The 13154-nt window shown below is 36.3% G+C and overlaps 2 protein-coding genes across 2 annotated transcripts; both read left to right on the forward strand.

Annotated features, from left to right (window-relative positions):
- The first annotated feature begins 235 nt into the window (after positions 1 to 235).
- LOC108675065 (perlucin-like protein) lies at positions 236 to 2692 on the forward strand. The gene is made up of 3 exons (XM_018163048.2): positions 236 to 360; positions 1508 to 1693; positions 2284 to 2692. The coding sequence occupies exons 1-3, from the start codon at positions 318 to 320 to the stop codon at positions 2454 to 2456; spliced, it is 402 nt and encodes a 133-aa protein (XP_018018537.1). The 5' UTR covers positions 236 to 317; the 3' UTR covers positions 2457 to 2692.
- Positions 2523 to 5421, forward strand: LOC108675064 (perlucin-like protein). Its single transcript, XM_047883210.1, has 4 exons — positions 2523 to 2534; positions 2809 to 3016; positions 3393 to 3502; positions 4946 to 5421. The coding sequence occupies exons 1-4, from the start codon at positions 2523 to 2525 to the stop codon at positions 5081 to 5083; spliced, it is 468 nt and encodes a 155-aa protein (XP_047739166.1). The 3' UTR covers positions 5084 to 5421.
- Positions 5422 to 13154: the final 7733 nt, after the last annotated feature.

The following is a 13154-nucleotide window of genomic DNA, read 5'->3' on the forward strand; positions in this document are numbered from 1 at the left end:
ACTTATCAAACATGATCGCGAGAATCGCGCGCAGTTGCTTGTCGGCATTTCATTAAGGTAAGATATGAGCATAACGTAACATGATGTACTTGATATTGGAGTGGTGTACACTGTACAATTTCTATGACAACAATGAATTCGTGAGAAGCAACAGACAGAACGTTATCAGTACAGCGTATCACCTGGCTTTTGTAAGATACACTCAAGACAACCGTTCATTTCACCGCCTGCTGCTCCGAGTAAAGTAGCGTTAGGAACCACCTACTCGAGTGACTGAGAAACTCCAAACTATATTAATTGGTAGTAAGTTTAACAGCATGATTCCGATCAAGATCATGAGTCTGCTGCTGCTGGTGTTGAGTAAGTGTCGTATAGATAGAATTGATGTCAATCATATCAGTAGTATAAGAGATTAAATAACCATTTGTGTAACAACAGAAATTAGTGAGGGCCTTAAACAGAATGCCTGTAACCAAGAAGTGCAATATACAATTTATAATTGTCTCAGGTTAATTACCGTCTTTTCAAAGGAATCAGCAATATTTAAGGTCTTCGCATCGCACATAATATTATTAATATAGTAATATTAATATATAATAATAATATATTAATAATATTATTATAATATATATTATAATATAATATTAAGGTTCTCGCATCGCACATAAGTAAGGCGTATCACCAAAGGTTCATGAAGTAATTATTAGCTAACCTAAAGGGCATAATATATACGTAATGAATGCCATTTATTGTAAATAAGTGTCTTCAATAGGTTATGAGCATCCGCAATGCGTAATTACTGGTTATCATATGATTATGAGTATTGTCTAGGCTTCAGAGGCGATCATTGTAATAAAAAGTTTCAGCGTCACTAAAATTAACAACCTATTATTAACCTATGAGCATAGGTTCACTTAATGTTATTGGCAATCACCTATAGACAAAATTCCCCACCTGCATGCATGTAAGGAACATTTTTTAGGTGACGGACATCACAAATGGGTATATTCGTAGTGACCTGTATGGTAATGAGAGTCAATATTTGGTATGGCATAATTTTAATGAAACCATATTAGTTAATCAAGTGTTACATAAATATTGTTGCTCATTTTCAATGGACGATAACAAAATTCGTGAACGCGATAACATATCGAAATCACAGCCCATCTTTTAGTAAGGTAATAAACGTATGCTGCATGTACTTCTAGTCATTTTTATTTAATTTCAGGCAATATTCAGGCTAGATGCAAGTGAAGGCGTTAGGGCGTAACATACGAGTAGAAAGTTCTCCATTCCTCTATAGTCTATAGCTTTCACTATAGGTATGATTTCTTTTAATTTTAAGTGTGGAACAAAAAAGTTCAGGGTGTTAATTTACATAATGGTCTCGTCATCGTTATGATCAATTTTAGTTTTTCCGACATTATAAAATTCCACCTAATAAACCCAACACTTGTGTACGTGATGAAAAATATATAATTTAAACGATGTGTATTCAACACGGCAGGCACAGCGTCAGCCGAGTGTCCAGCAGGCTATGAAGTGGTCGGATTGACGTGCATTCATCGTTCTGAAGGAGGATATCTCACGCACACAGACGCGGCCACATACTGCCACCAAATGTTCGGCAGGCTACCCGTACTCTCCGATTGTGTTTCCTTCACTGATGTTGCCACCTATATCGACGATGGAGGTAAGATTATAAGGCAATGGATATATCCTATGTAATATACAGGAAAAATAGCCTTTCTGCGCTGCCGTCGTGAGACCAGTGGATTGTTGCCACGCAGATTAATGCATTCAGACTGAGAGAAGTGCTTCAGATATGATGTAAAAATTCGTTCAATCAGTGATGCCCCAGTAAACGACTTTCTTTCTAATTCTTTCCAAACGCTTAATATGAACTGAATTAAAGTGTGCCATGAACTTTTCATCCTGAGAGCAATAAAAGTTTAATAAAAAGAAATCGAAACATGGGCTTGTTGCTGACTACCAGGAGTGCACGATACGTGGTGAACGCTCTATGTTGTTATTTTTTTCAGTTTAATATGTATAAACTTGCTGCAGATGATGACGTTGCTGATTGTAGTCTTGCGTTGAAACTTATTTTAATTTGGCAAACTATTAATGCTGCCCGATTTATTCGGTCAGTGCTGGACATTAGATTGGGATCCTCCGAAGCAAAAAATTTGCAACTAAGTTTAGAAATGTAAGTATATTATTAGTATAGTTATATTATGTTATTAGTAAGTTTATTAACCATTGAATGATGTGCTTCATCAGGTTCATCAGACGCCATAAACGGTTACTGGTTAGGCGCTACCAACTTGACGACAAACGGCGTCTGGCAGTGGAGCGACGGTGTGGCTCTGCAGATGGGGGCACCGTACTGGGCAGCTGTGAGTGGAATTCACGTGATCAATACAAATCAAATAACGAAACATGATCAAGCATAGGGCAGTAACAAACAATAATTTGAAAGTAAGGTGGCATGTTTAGAGTCAACGACACAATGATGTGAAATGGAAACATACGTTGGCTTAAAACTAGACGAATTCTGATAAAAATAGGACACTTTCATAACAAACGGTAGATTGAGATGCAAATGAAAATAGGCAGAATTTTTTATTCCTGCCTCAGTTGAAAATGTTTGCAGTTTCAAACATTTGAAACTGAGGCAGACATTTTTTGAAAGCTAGACATGAAATGAATTGTTTGGTATGAAAATATTGCACGACACAATAAAATTTTTCAACGAACAATATTTTGGGTATGAAATGTTAGTCTTCTACTTACTATAATATCTAGGTAATTATACATCTTTTACATATCAGTTTTTATATAGGTATTTGCCCAAATCCATATATTGAGTTGGGTACGCAGTGCGTTCTCTTGATCCCGACTGCCTATGCATGGAGCTCTGCACGCACTCAGTGCGGGGTGACTGGAGGAGATTTGATAACGCTAGATGACTGCGACCAGTACCGAAAAGTTTATCTGTACCTCGCCGAAACAGGTAACTAATACTGATATAACCTTTTCCTTCTGTTATTAGTTAACATATATTCGAAGCCAAGTTTTTTCTGCAAGGATAATTTAAGCCTGGTTTTAAAAAGCTCTGGGTATCTCATCGTGTCATTTTGAGAAGTAACGCCGATCTGTGGTAGTGACACATTTTTTTTCGCTCATATGAATTGTCAGGTATTGGTTCTTATAGTTGGCTTTCGATCGCAATTATGATTCCATCAAATCTTTGTTCGCTCATCTAATTAATTAACTGATTCAAATGCCCCTACCATTCTCACTAGCAAAATTGCAGTGACATCAAATAGACCCAAATTTCAGAACTGTCGTCCTCAATCATGTGAATTGTATTTCTCTGTTTATATCAGATTACAAACCTCTTGGTTATTGGGTCGGCGCCTCAGATAGCGCCCTAGAGGGCCAATGGCGCTGGACTGACGGTTCACCGACGGCTATGGGGCTACCTCTCTGGGGAGTGGTGAGAAAATCACGTCCACTTAGTCTACTAAACTATATGTTCTGGATACTTTGAAAATTTTAGATGTTATATGTATTTGCCGTAAAAATATTTCAGGGTACAACGTCGCCTAGATACGCACAGCTCCGTTTGCCACTGCAAGGTAAAGGAAGAGACGGCCTCCGTCAGCTGATGCATGGCAGTTCATGTTGCCACACTCACCACTGATCCGATCATAGCTGGCAAATTTTTCTAGTCTGCCTTAATCGACTCTAACGTCAAATAGTCAACGAAACAGTAATAACTATGATAGTTATACATAAATTAGTGTCATTGTTGAAGATTAGGTCAAGTTTATCTTGTTGATTCCTAACATCACAGAATCCTCACTGTTTGCTGGATCTCGAATCCTGTCATATTTAGAAGGACAACTTGGTGATATCGTTAACAACAAGATTGAAGCAACTCTACTCCAATCTTGGTGATCTGAAGCACTCGGCCAAATTATGAAATATGAGTGGGTGGGACGACCATGCTTAATTATGTGTTTTGTAGCATCGCGCTTAAAAGAGCCGACGCGCGCATCGTTCGGGGACTCCCAGTTCGATATATTAATGACTGATGAATATGACTCAATTATCTCCTTCATTTTTGAATTTTTCCATCTTCTTAAGACGCATAATTTCATAATTTTCAGAATCTACCACCAATAATTTATTATATATAAAACAATTGAGTTTAAATCGACATGTATGTATGATTAGAGAATATATTTGGTTAAGGAAATTTCGGTTTATTGTTCCAAAAATTTGGTTTATTGTTCTAAACTGTGATGATGATGGATGTCGTCCTTTTATTCCTATTTGCATATAATCGTTGTACGATCTTTGCCCGCGCTATTTCTTGAAGGACGTTCGTCGATGATTGCAATATTCTCGAACGTGAGGCGAACTAAATTCTTCTCTGATGCGGTAATATACATACAATATATAAGATGAGACTTCACCGGAATACTGTCCCTTACACTTCACGTTATCGGTACACTGGAGAGTCTCCGCACGAGAACGACACTTCCTTACTTCCTTCCAGCACGCCGGCTGTTCAATACTGAGCTCCCGCTTCTGCTACTCCGCTTGTTTTATAGTCCGTTCGCTACCCGCGTGCGTGGGCGTCCCCTACCCGCTTTTGAATTTTAAACCGTCGGCTTCTATCCGTCTTCAACGGTTCTATAAATATTAACAATTTTGAGATACTAGGAATTGCTATACTAATCCTAGGCGGTTCGAGTAAAATTTATTCCTATGTAAATGTATGTAAAATTTATTCCTATTCCTATTCCTAATCATGTAGTACCAGCCAGGTTTTCCGAACGTACGTGAAGATGTAGATTTTAAGTCATCCAACACTTCATATAAGCTGAAATAGATAATATTCCCTATGTTCAACCAAGTATATGCTCTACAGACTGGAGTGGGGGAGCTAGAACCCGACAACCCCGGCTTAGAGAACTGCCTGGAGTTGAGTTCCCTGTGGAGGTATCGCTTCTCCAACACCTTCTGTGGCAACGTGCGACGCGTGATCTGCGAGACCAGCCCCCTGTAGAAGACTTACATGGACAAATGATGGGTCTAAATCTTCTGAAAAGTCTCAGAGCAAATAAAAAAAGACTCGAATTAGTCTACAGTCAAACATGCAGTTGAATCTGAATGAGAATAACAGATTTGTTTTCAAAGCTAATTTTAAGCAATTAAAAAAAGATTTTTGATATTTTATACAATCTCAATTAGGTTTCCAGTCTACAAGAATCGAATCAAACAAATGAAATTGGAGAAAAATTTCAAGTATTCATGTTTCTTACTTTATTTCAAAGGTATGAAATGAATTCAGATTTATGAAAGATTTATGTACAATTTATTCCACAGTAAATACTTTTCCTGGCACTGCCTCTATTCATTTACCTATATTCTGTATTTGTAAAACAAATTGCGTGTAATGTGTTTCACGCATGCAGTTGAAAATTTATTACTCTGATACATGGCAGTCAGTTACTGCATCGGAAAATAGTCCAATAAGTGAGCTATATGACATTCATGGAGGAAATGACAACTCTGAATAAAAGGTTTTGCAGTACAAACGCTTTTAAATCGATAACAATGTTGAATAATTGATGCTCCTCCTAAATATTGGAGAAAGGAAATAAGAATTCCATCAAAAATAAGAATATACACATAAAAAAAGTTGGTAATATTACTTTTACCTTAGATTTGGTAGTAAGTTACTCATTTTAACAATGAAGTAACAAGTTATTGCTTCACATATTTCTTTAGTGCTTGTCATTGCTTCATACATTTTTTAAGCCAGATTTTGTTGCTGATTACGATTTTTTCCAAAATTTTTGGGCATATTTTAATATGATGCCCATTTATTTTTCTGCCTGATTTATATATGTTAGTGTAGAGCATAGTAATGCATGATAGATTGGATACCATTATTGCATTAAACTCTTATTTCTTGCAACATTAAAGACATTCAGCGCTCCTTCAATTCCTGGTGATTCCTGGTATCACACCAGGAACCACCACCAGACACAAAATGATTCCTGGTATCCTATCGCAAAATAGATCTCAATGGAATACACGAACAAATTGGTATTTTCCTGCGAGCATTTGGATCCCAGAGGGATGTCCCTATATGGGGTGCGGCATGTTCCGTAAAGATGCTCTAATGGCATATAAAATAAGGCAAATCAGTAAACACAATGGCCGCGGTATTTGAACAAAATAATAAAAGTATTTGGAGGCACGAGCGACCAAAAAAATATTTTGATCTTCAACAACAAGAAAAACAAAGAAATATATTTTCTTATTAGATAGTACTGCTCATAATTATGGAGAAGGCTTCAGATGAACGGCTACCTATTTCTTGGCGTGTACCCTCCCACAAACAAACGACGAATTTTCATTGACCCACTAAAGATTCATCTGTTGGGAAAATCAAACTGCCGTCAAACCACCATTTCATTTCCGGGTGATTATTTGTTGTAACACGTACAGAGCCAGAGAAGAGCACTCCTCACCTCAGTTGCAACAGGGTTCAGCTGCTGTTTAAAATGTGTCTCCTTCAAAACTTCCCAAAAATATGGAGCGGCAAAAGTTCCCTCTACGAAATTTGAATAAATCTTGTAAAAACTTTCCAAAATCAAAATCAGGCGAAATAATCTTTCTTAAAAGGTTTAACAGAGCATTTTTTTTATAAAATAAAGCTACTGGTGCAGAAGACGCCAATTGCTGGTAAGATTTTCTTCCTTTAAAGGAGATGTAAATAAAATACTTAAAAAAAACTTTAAAAAAAACACGTTTTTCTTGTGGACTAAAAAGTAGAAAATAAATTATGGTTCGCCCCAAAAAAAACGTGTGTCGGGCAGATTTATGATTAAAGCGAAAAGCACACAACACTTAAATTTTGAAAATTTGATGGTGAAAAAGTGGGCTAATTTTCGTTGTCAATGTTAACAACAAACAAACAAACAAACAAATAAACAAACAAACAAACGCGAAGCTAAGCTAAGAAAAACGTGTTAAAAATAAAGCTTTCACCTCAGGGAGAGATTAATTTCTCACTTGATTATTCACTTCGCCCTGCGTAGAATCCCTGGCTGTTTCTAGTCGTCAAATGTGAATTCGACTTCAAAAAGAAGTTCAGCAGCAGTCGCTACTTTTACGGCATCCACATTGTCTAACAGCTAGGCCAGCGGCGGTAAAACTCGTGGGAAGCAGTCTAGAGGAACTGAGGTGGTGCAATTTTAATACCACCCAGTATACCAATACTTTTCGTATTATTTTTTATATCATTATATAAGAAGAAAATTCAACTAGCGTTGACCAGTTGTTAATAAAACTCAGTGATCTACTCCGTAATCATTTGTCTATTTATACAGGTGCGGTTCTGGTGCAGACGAATTTTTCCTCGCTATTATAAATTGTTTTCAATTAAACTTTACCTTTGTAAACACATTTTAGTAATGAATCATTTCACGGAACTTGCATGAAGGTCAATTCGTGTACTCGTGCATGTTTTGATAAAAAGTTCGATATATTCATACAAATACCGACTCCCCGTACAGAAAGCAAATATATACTCATATTGACTAAAGCTACTCATAACAGTGGCTTGAAGCCGGAAATATTCCGAACATAAGATACCAATCTTAAAAACTTCCGCACTGACATGCACACAATTAAAAAAATATCTTACGGATTCCCGTTTCATAGGTCGAACATAAAAGAATGCGTTCGTTCGTAATAATCCATATTATGGGACAAGCTTTAGAATGCTTCATAATAGTTTTTCTATCTTTGTTAAGTGCTCACCAAAATAAAAAACTTACTTTTCATAATTTTTACACTTATTTGTTCTTGGATACAGTGATTAAACCACCGAATTGGTTTAAGCAAAAATTTTCATTCATTTCCGCTGAATTTGAAAACATAACATCTCAAGATCTACAATTCTACGTACGAAGGAGGAAAACTCAGAAACTCATTTTGAAAACTAGGGTTGGGACAAAAATGAGATGTAATAAAAACCGGTTCTAAAACAACTTCATCGGTGTTTTGGATGCACTATATGAATTTAATGATATGAATAACTTTTGCCAATAGGAAGCTCCTGGGAGAGTAATGATAAGTTTTCTTATTGACGGAACACACCAGCTTTATGTTATGAAAATCAAATGATAAAAGTCACAAAGGCTATTATATATTTATTTTACACATGATATCATTCATTTATTGGGTTGAATCTGTTAACTGGCCATCATTTTTAAACTACTTACGGTTTTGTCCTGCTTTTGAGTGCAGTAATTTCTATTATGAGCGTTGTTAGGGAAATAAATAATTTGGCATTTTATGATTTAGTATTTTTTCAGTTATCAGTTTGCATATGCCGATGTTAGATCTATGGTTCCCATCCGATTTAGGCAGTGCTGTTTAGAACCCACAGTTTAAGGTGTTTTAACTTGATTTAAAGTTGATTATCTATGTTTTTCGCGTAGTGATTTTTTTAATTGAGCTTGTTATTTATCTTGTTATATTTTGAATGATTAAATTGATTTATCTAAGATTAATTTAGTCAAACACTGACTTATAATCTTTTAAATATTACTATAGGAAATTTATTTTTACTTCCTATAGGAGAGTTTAAAATTGAGGATACAAGAGTGTAGAGTAAACCCATTAATTTTTTATGACACGCCTTCGTGTTGGGGTACGCGAAAGAGTACCATAAACACGGCTTGTGAACTTGGTGACCCCACAAGCGTAACTTGCGTTGTCGATTAAGCACTTATCAGCATCTCTTCTAGTTCTCGGAAATGCCTGTGAACATTGCCGGCAGATGTTGTACTCCTAAGAGTTCTAGGAAATGTCTGAGAATGTTGCATCTAACTGTTTTGTCTAATTTCATAAATAAAGAGGTGACTATAACGTCACATGATGCTGTTATAGGGATCAAATTTCGCGTGGGTGTGAAGTACTTGTGGTACTTCATTTGCTCTTCCGAACACTTAATCTTCCTTAGCTCTTCAGGAAAACAAAGACGAAAACTTCTTACATCAATTTATTTCATGCCATCTTCCTAGTTGGTTGCTTTATATGTGCTATGTTTTATTGGTGTTTTACGTTACTTATTTAACTAATCAAATGCTCCAAGCACGTTTGCTCTTGCCGCCTGCAACAAGTACGACAAGTTTATAATTTTAGAGAAAAATGAAGTGCTAGGAGTTTTAAGAACGGACGGTTACGAATTAAGATATTTTATTGTATCAGTTATACTTGTAGCTAATAGAAACTAATTCAGAAATTGTTATTGACGGTCCATAACTTATTTTATGTGTAAAATATAAGCAGGAAAGCATGGCGTTGACCTGGATGGAAAATCTTTGCAATCTAATTATCCCGCTATGCTGAATCTCGTCATTCCAAATTTCATCATACGGAACCACGTCATCACGAATTCAGTTAACAATTTAGAACTTAATTACAGTATTTAAAAGAGAGGCCCGTTCGAGCCCACATTCATTCCAAAATTCCAAGGCATGTAATGAAATATGAAGGAAAGTTGTTTTAATTACGTGAATAAAATTGACATCTAACAATTTGAAAATAACTTTTATAACATAATAATAACTTTGGTAACTTTAAAATTTGGAATCGAATTCTTCCCCTCCCTTTTCAATGTCTCGGGATTCCACCGTTAACCAATAAAATTTCATTCTCTGGTACTATCCGAAATGATAAGTATCCTGGATGCACAGCTCACACCGCCCCTATGTACAATTTCCCTACACAATAAGTATCATAGATACGAACCCCAACAGCCCCTATACACAATATCTCGGCACGATAAGTATCCTGGATACGCGCTTCAACAGCCCCTATATACAATATCCCGGCACGATAAGTATTCTGGACACGCGCCCCAACAGCCCCTATATTTCAATATCCTGACACGATAAGTATCCTGGATACGCGCCCCAACAGCCCCTATATACAATATCCCGACACGATAAGCACGACACGATAAGTATCCTGGATACGCACCCCAAAAGCTTCTATATACAATATCCCGACACGATAAGTACCCTGGATACGCACCCCAACAGCCCCTATATAAAATATCCCGACACGATAAGTATCCTGGATACGTGCTCTAACAGCCCCTATATATAATATCCCGACACGATAAGTATCCTGCATACGCGCTCCAACAGCCCCTATGTACAATATCCCAGCATGACCATTGAAACAACCTGACATCACAGGTTGATATCAGGTTTCAGAGCTGATCAGCTAGCAATGAACCTCAGAAGTGACTAATCCTCGTTGGGACACAAGGCAACCAGAATTCAACTTTAAAACTATGTCATTATACGATCATTGCGTGTTAGACTAATTTTCACCATAAGTTCAACATTGCAAAAACTACCATAATCATTGGTAGAATTTCAATTGAAATTATTAGTCATTATTAATTGAAATTTATTTAGATCTGAATATTAAGTTTTTGTTTTGTTAAACATTCTCAAGGGTTCTTTAGTATTCTAAATGCAACAATCGAAATTTCTGTGAAGCTGACCACATATCAAAAACATTTCTTATAAACTCATATATATAAATTGTTTCGTTTTTTAGATCTTTTTAAAAGGTTTTTATCGACACAATCTATACAAATTCCCCAATACATTGCATTGTGAAAGTTTAAAATTAATTCAAGTTCCAAACTTGCATGATGTTGGCTATGGGGTTTACGTTTTTTATTTTTGAGCTCAATTTTTTCTTTAAATTCATTCAATCTGAGGCTCAACGTAGACTCGTAAAAGGCCGAAAATGCTTCGAAGTGAATAACGGTTTCTTTTCTGTTTCCTTACACGCGATTGACGATCGTAATTGAATTGATAGATACCGTGCAAAAAAATATTGTCAATTTCAGTGCTAAACAATCGAATTGTGTCAATTGCATCCCTCGATTCTATTGGGCAGATTATAATGACTCATAAATGAATGGCTTCCTCAGATGACTTTGGGACTTACCTTTTGCAGCTAAGGTTGCGTTAACGATGTTCTTTGAACAGGTATAAAGCTTGGTGCTGGCCCGATGATTAGCATCACTTCGTCTTCAGTCTTGCCATCATGAAGTCCTCGTTGGTTCTGTGCTTACTGGTAGTGGTTGCCGGTCTGGTATCGGCACGGGTTGAAAAGGTTGGTGTTGATGAGAGTTTTTCAATTGAAACGAATTGTTTTGTGACGGGTTCTGTTAATTTTACTAAGGTAAAAATGACGTGTTCTAATTAGAAGACCAGGATATTTTCAGTCCTGTCATAAAAATATATTCATCACTTAAATATAAACGGTATCCATATAACATTTGCATTACATTTTTTACATCTGAACAGGCTCTTGCCGTTTAATCGGACTCACGAATAACTGTAATTAAAATAAATTGAAACAAATGTCAAAAAATTTCAACAGTTTTTCCTTCCTTCTAGATTGCATTGGATGGCGAAGTGGTAACTGAAGACTTGGACCAACTTGATGAGCCACTGCTAAGCGACGACGAAATTCGTTCATTTGAACTCGAACAAATCAAGGTGAATATGGCCAACATGAATGATGAAATTCAGCTATCAACATGAATGATGATATTCAGCTATCAACATGAATGATGATATTCAGCTATCAACATGAATGATGATATTCAGCTATCAACGTGAAAGATGATATTCAGCTTTCAAAAGGCAACTAAGAATTTAACGTCAAAGAAAATGCCAAATAAATTAATCATATCATCGTCAAAAACATTTTGGAGATCAGCTCCATCATTAAATAAATTTACAAGGTATTTTCTTAGCTTAACTTCTCGGTTCACATGCACTTTGAATAAAATTATTATATAAGTACAAATGAGCAATTATTTTATACAAATACATTCTATGACTACGAATGTTTGAAAAGATTTATGGCAAGAATTCCTCTCGAAGAATTCCTCGGGGCCCATTTTATTGGTAATGTTGGCAACGTTTCAAGAAATTCATTTACAAATAACCGAAATGGAGCGTAAATCGTAGAGTTTCTATAAAAATAACTGCAATTTTTTCGTTCAAATTAGCATTTCTAAATTTCTATTCAGCTACTATCAGAACAGCTGTGTTGTGAATAATAAAGTTTTCTGGACAAAATTATGTGTAAATAGTCGTGTGAAAATTCAATTTATTCATAAGTTCTACAACTAATGGGAAAATAGGTTTCGAATAAAAATTCTTGCATGAGTGACGTCCCCATCTCATTTTTCAGTTCAGAAGCAACCCTGAAGAAAACCCAGATCTGTACCAAGGCGACATTCTGCTCACAGATAAACAGAAGAATGCTCTAATGCTGCGGAAAGTCATGGCCACTACCTCAAATTGGTGGCCGGCGTCTGCCGACGGCTACGTCTATGTCAATTATCGTTTTGCTTCGCGTAAGAATGGAATTTATACTATGCATTGCTTATTTTAGCAACGTTTAAGACGTAAATTTTTAACCAGGGAGCACTAGCTGTTATTCCGCGAAACTAATTCCTAATGCGTGAAAATCGGCTCGAATGTTTCAAGAGTATCCATCCTGGAAAGTATATTGACTTGCCTTTTTAAATTTTTTCCACCTCGGGTCTCTAATTTTTACACTTTTCATTTTGCGGATAATGTGTAAACTAACCGTTTAAACGGAAAGAAATGTTCAGTCTCGTTTTAAAGCATGCGTGGCCACTTCATTAAACTAAGATAAAGAAGCGGATCCCGAAGGTTCTATATTTTTGCTGCACAAATTTCCTTCGGCACTGTAAAAATTTACTGTTGTTATATTTTGAAGCCAAATATTGGACAACTGTGAGCCAGGTTCAAAATTCAAATGCTGCGTTTTCAGTAAATAATTCAATCTTGTGATCAATCCTAGAATAAAATAGAAAGAATAGAATAGAAGTGTCGGCGTTGAAGAAATAGGCCCATGGCCTGTTGCCGATTCTTGATCTTTTCGTGAATTGATTCACAAGGGATCCGGCTTTTGGAACCCGATCTTTCCATAGCTGACGATTGATTGAGATAGCTGCTGGACTTATTGCCTGGTCCGTAATTTGCTAG

The sequence above is a fragment of the Hyalella azteca genome, unplaced genomic scaffold (assembly GCF_000764305.2).
Source record: "Hyalella azteca isolate HAZT.00-mixed unplaced genomic scaffold, Hazt_2.0.2 contig12267, whole genome shotgun sequence".
Lineage (NCBI taxonomy): Eukaryota > Metazoa > Arthropoda > Malacostraca > Amphipoda > Hyalellidae > Hyalella > Hyalella azteca.

What these genes read in the sequence shown, in the direction of transcription:
- LOC108675064 (XM_047883210.1), top strand. An exon ending in TCTGTACCTCGCCGAAACAG is followed by an intron (nt 3,017 to 3,392) that starts GTAACTAATACT and finishes TGTTTATATCAG; the next exon opens with ATTACAAACCTCTTGGTTAT. An exon ending in GGCTACCTCTCTGGGGAGTG is followed by an intron (nt 3,503 to 4,945) that starts GTGAGAAAATCA and finishes TATGCTCTACAG; the next exon opens with ACTGGAGTGGGGGAGCTAGA.
- LOC108675065 (XM_018163048.2), top strand. Translation starts at nt 318, where the DNA reads ATGATTCCGATCAAGATCATGAGTCTGCTGCTGCTGGTGTTGA. An exon ending in TCTGCTGCTGCTGGTGTTGA is followed by an intron (nt 361 to 1,507) that starts GTAAGTGTCGTA and finishes TCAACACGGCAG; the next exon opens with GCACAGCGTCAGCCGAGTGT. An exon ending in CACCTATATCGACGATGGAG is followed by an intron (nt 1,694 to 2,283) that starts GTAAGATTATAA and finishes GTGCTTCATCAG; the next exon opens with GTTCATCAGACGCCATAAAC.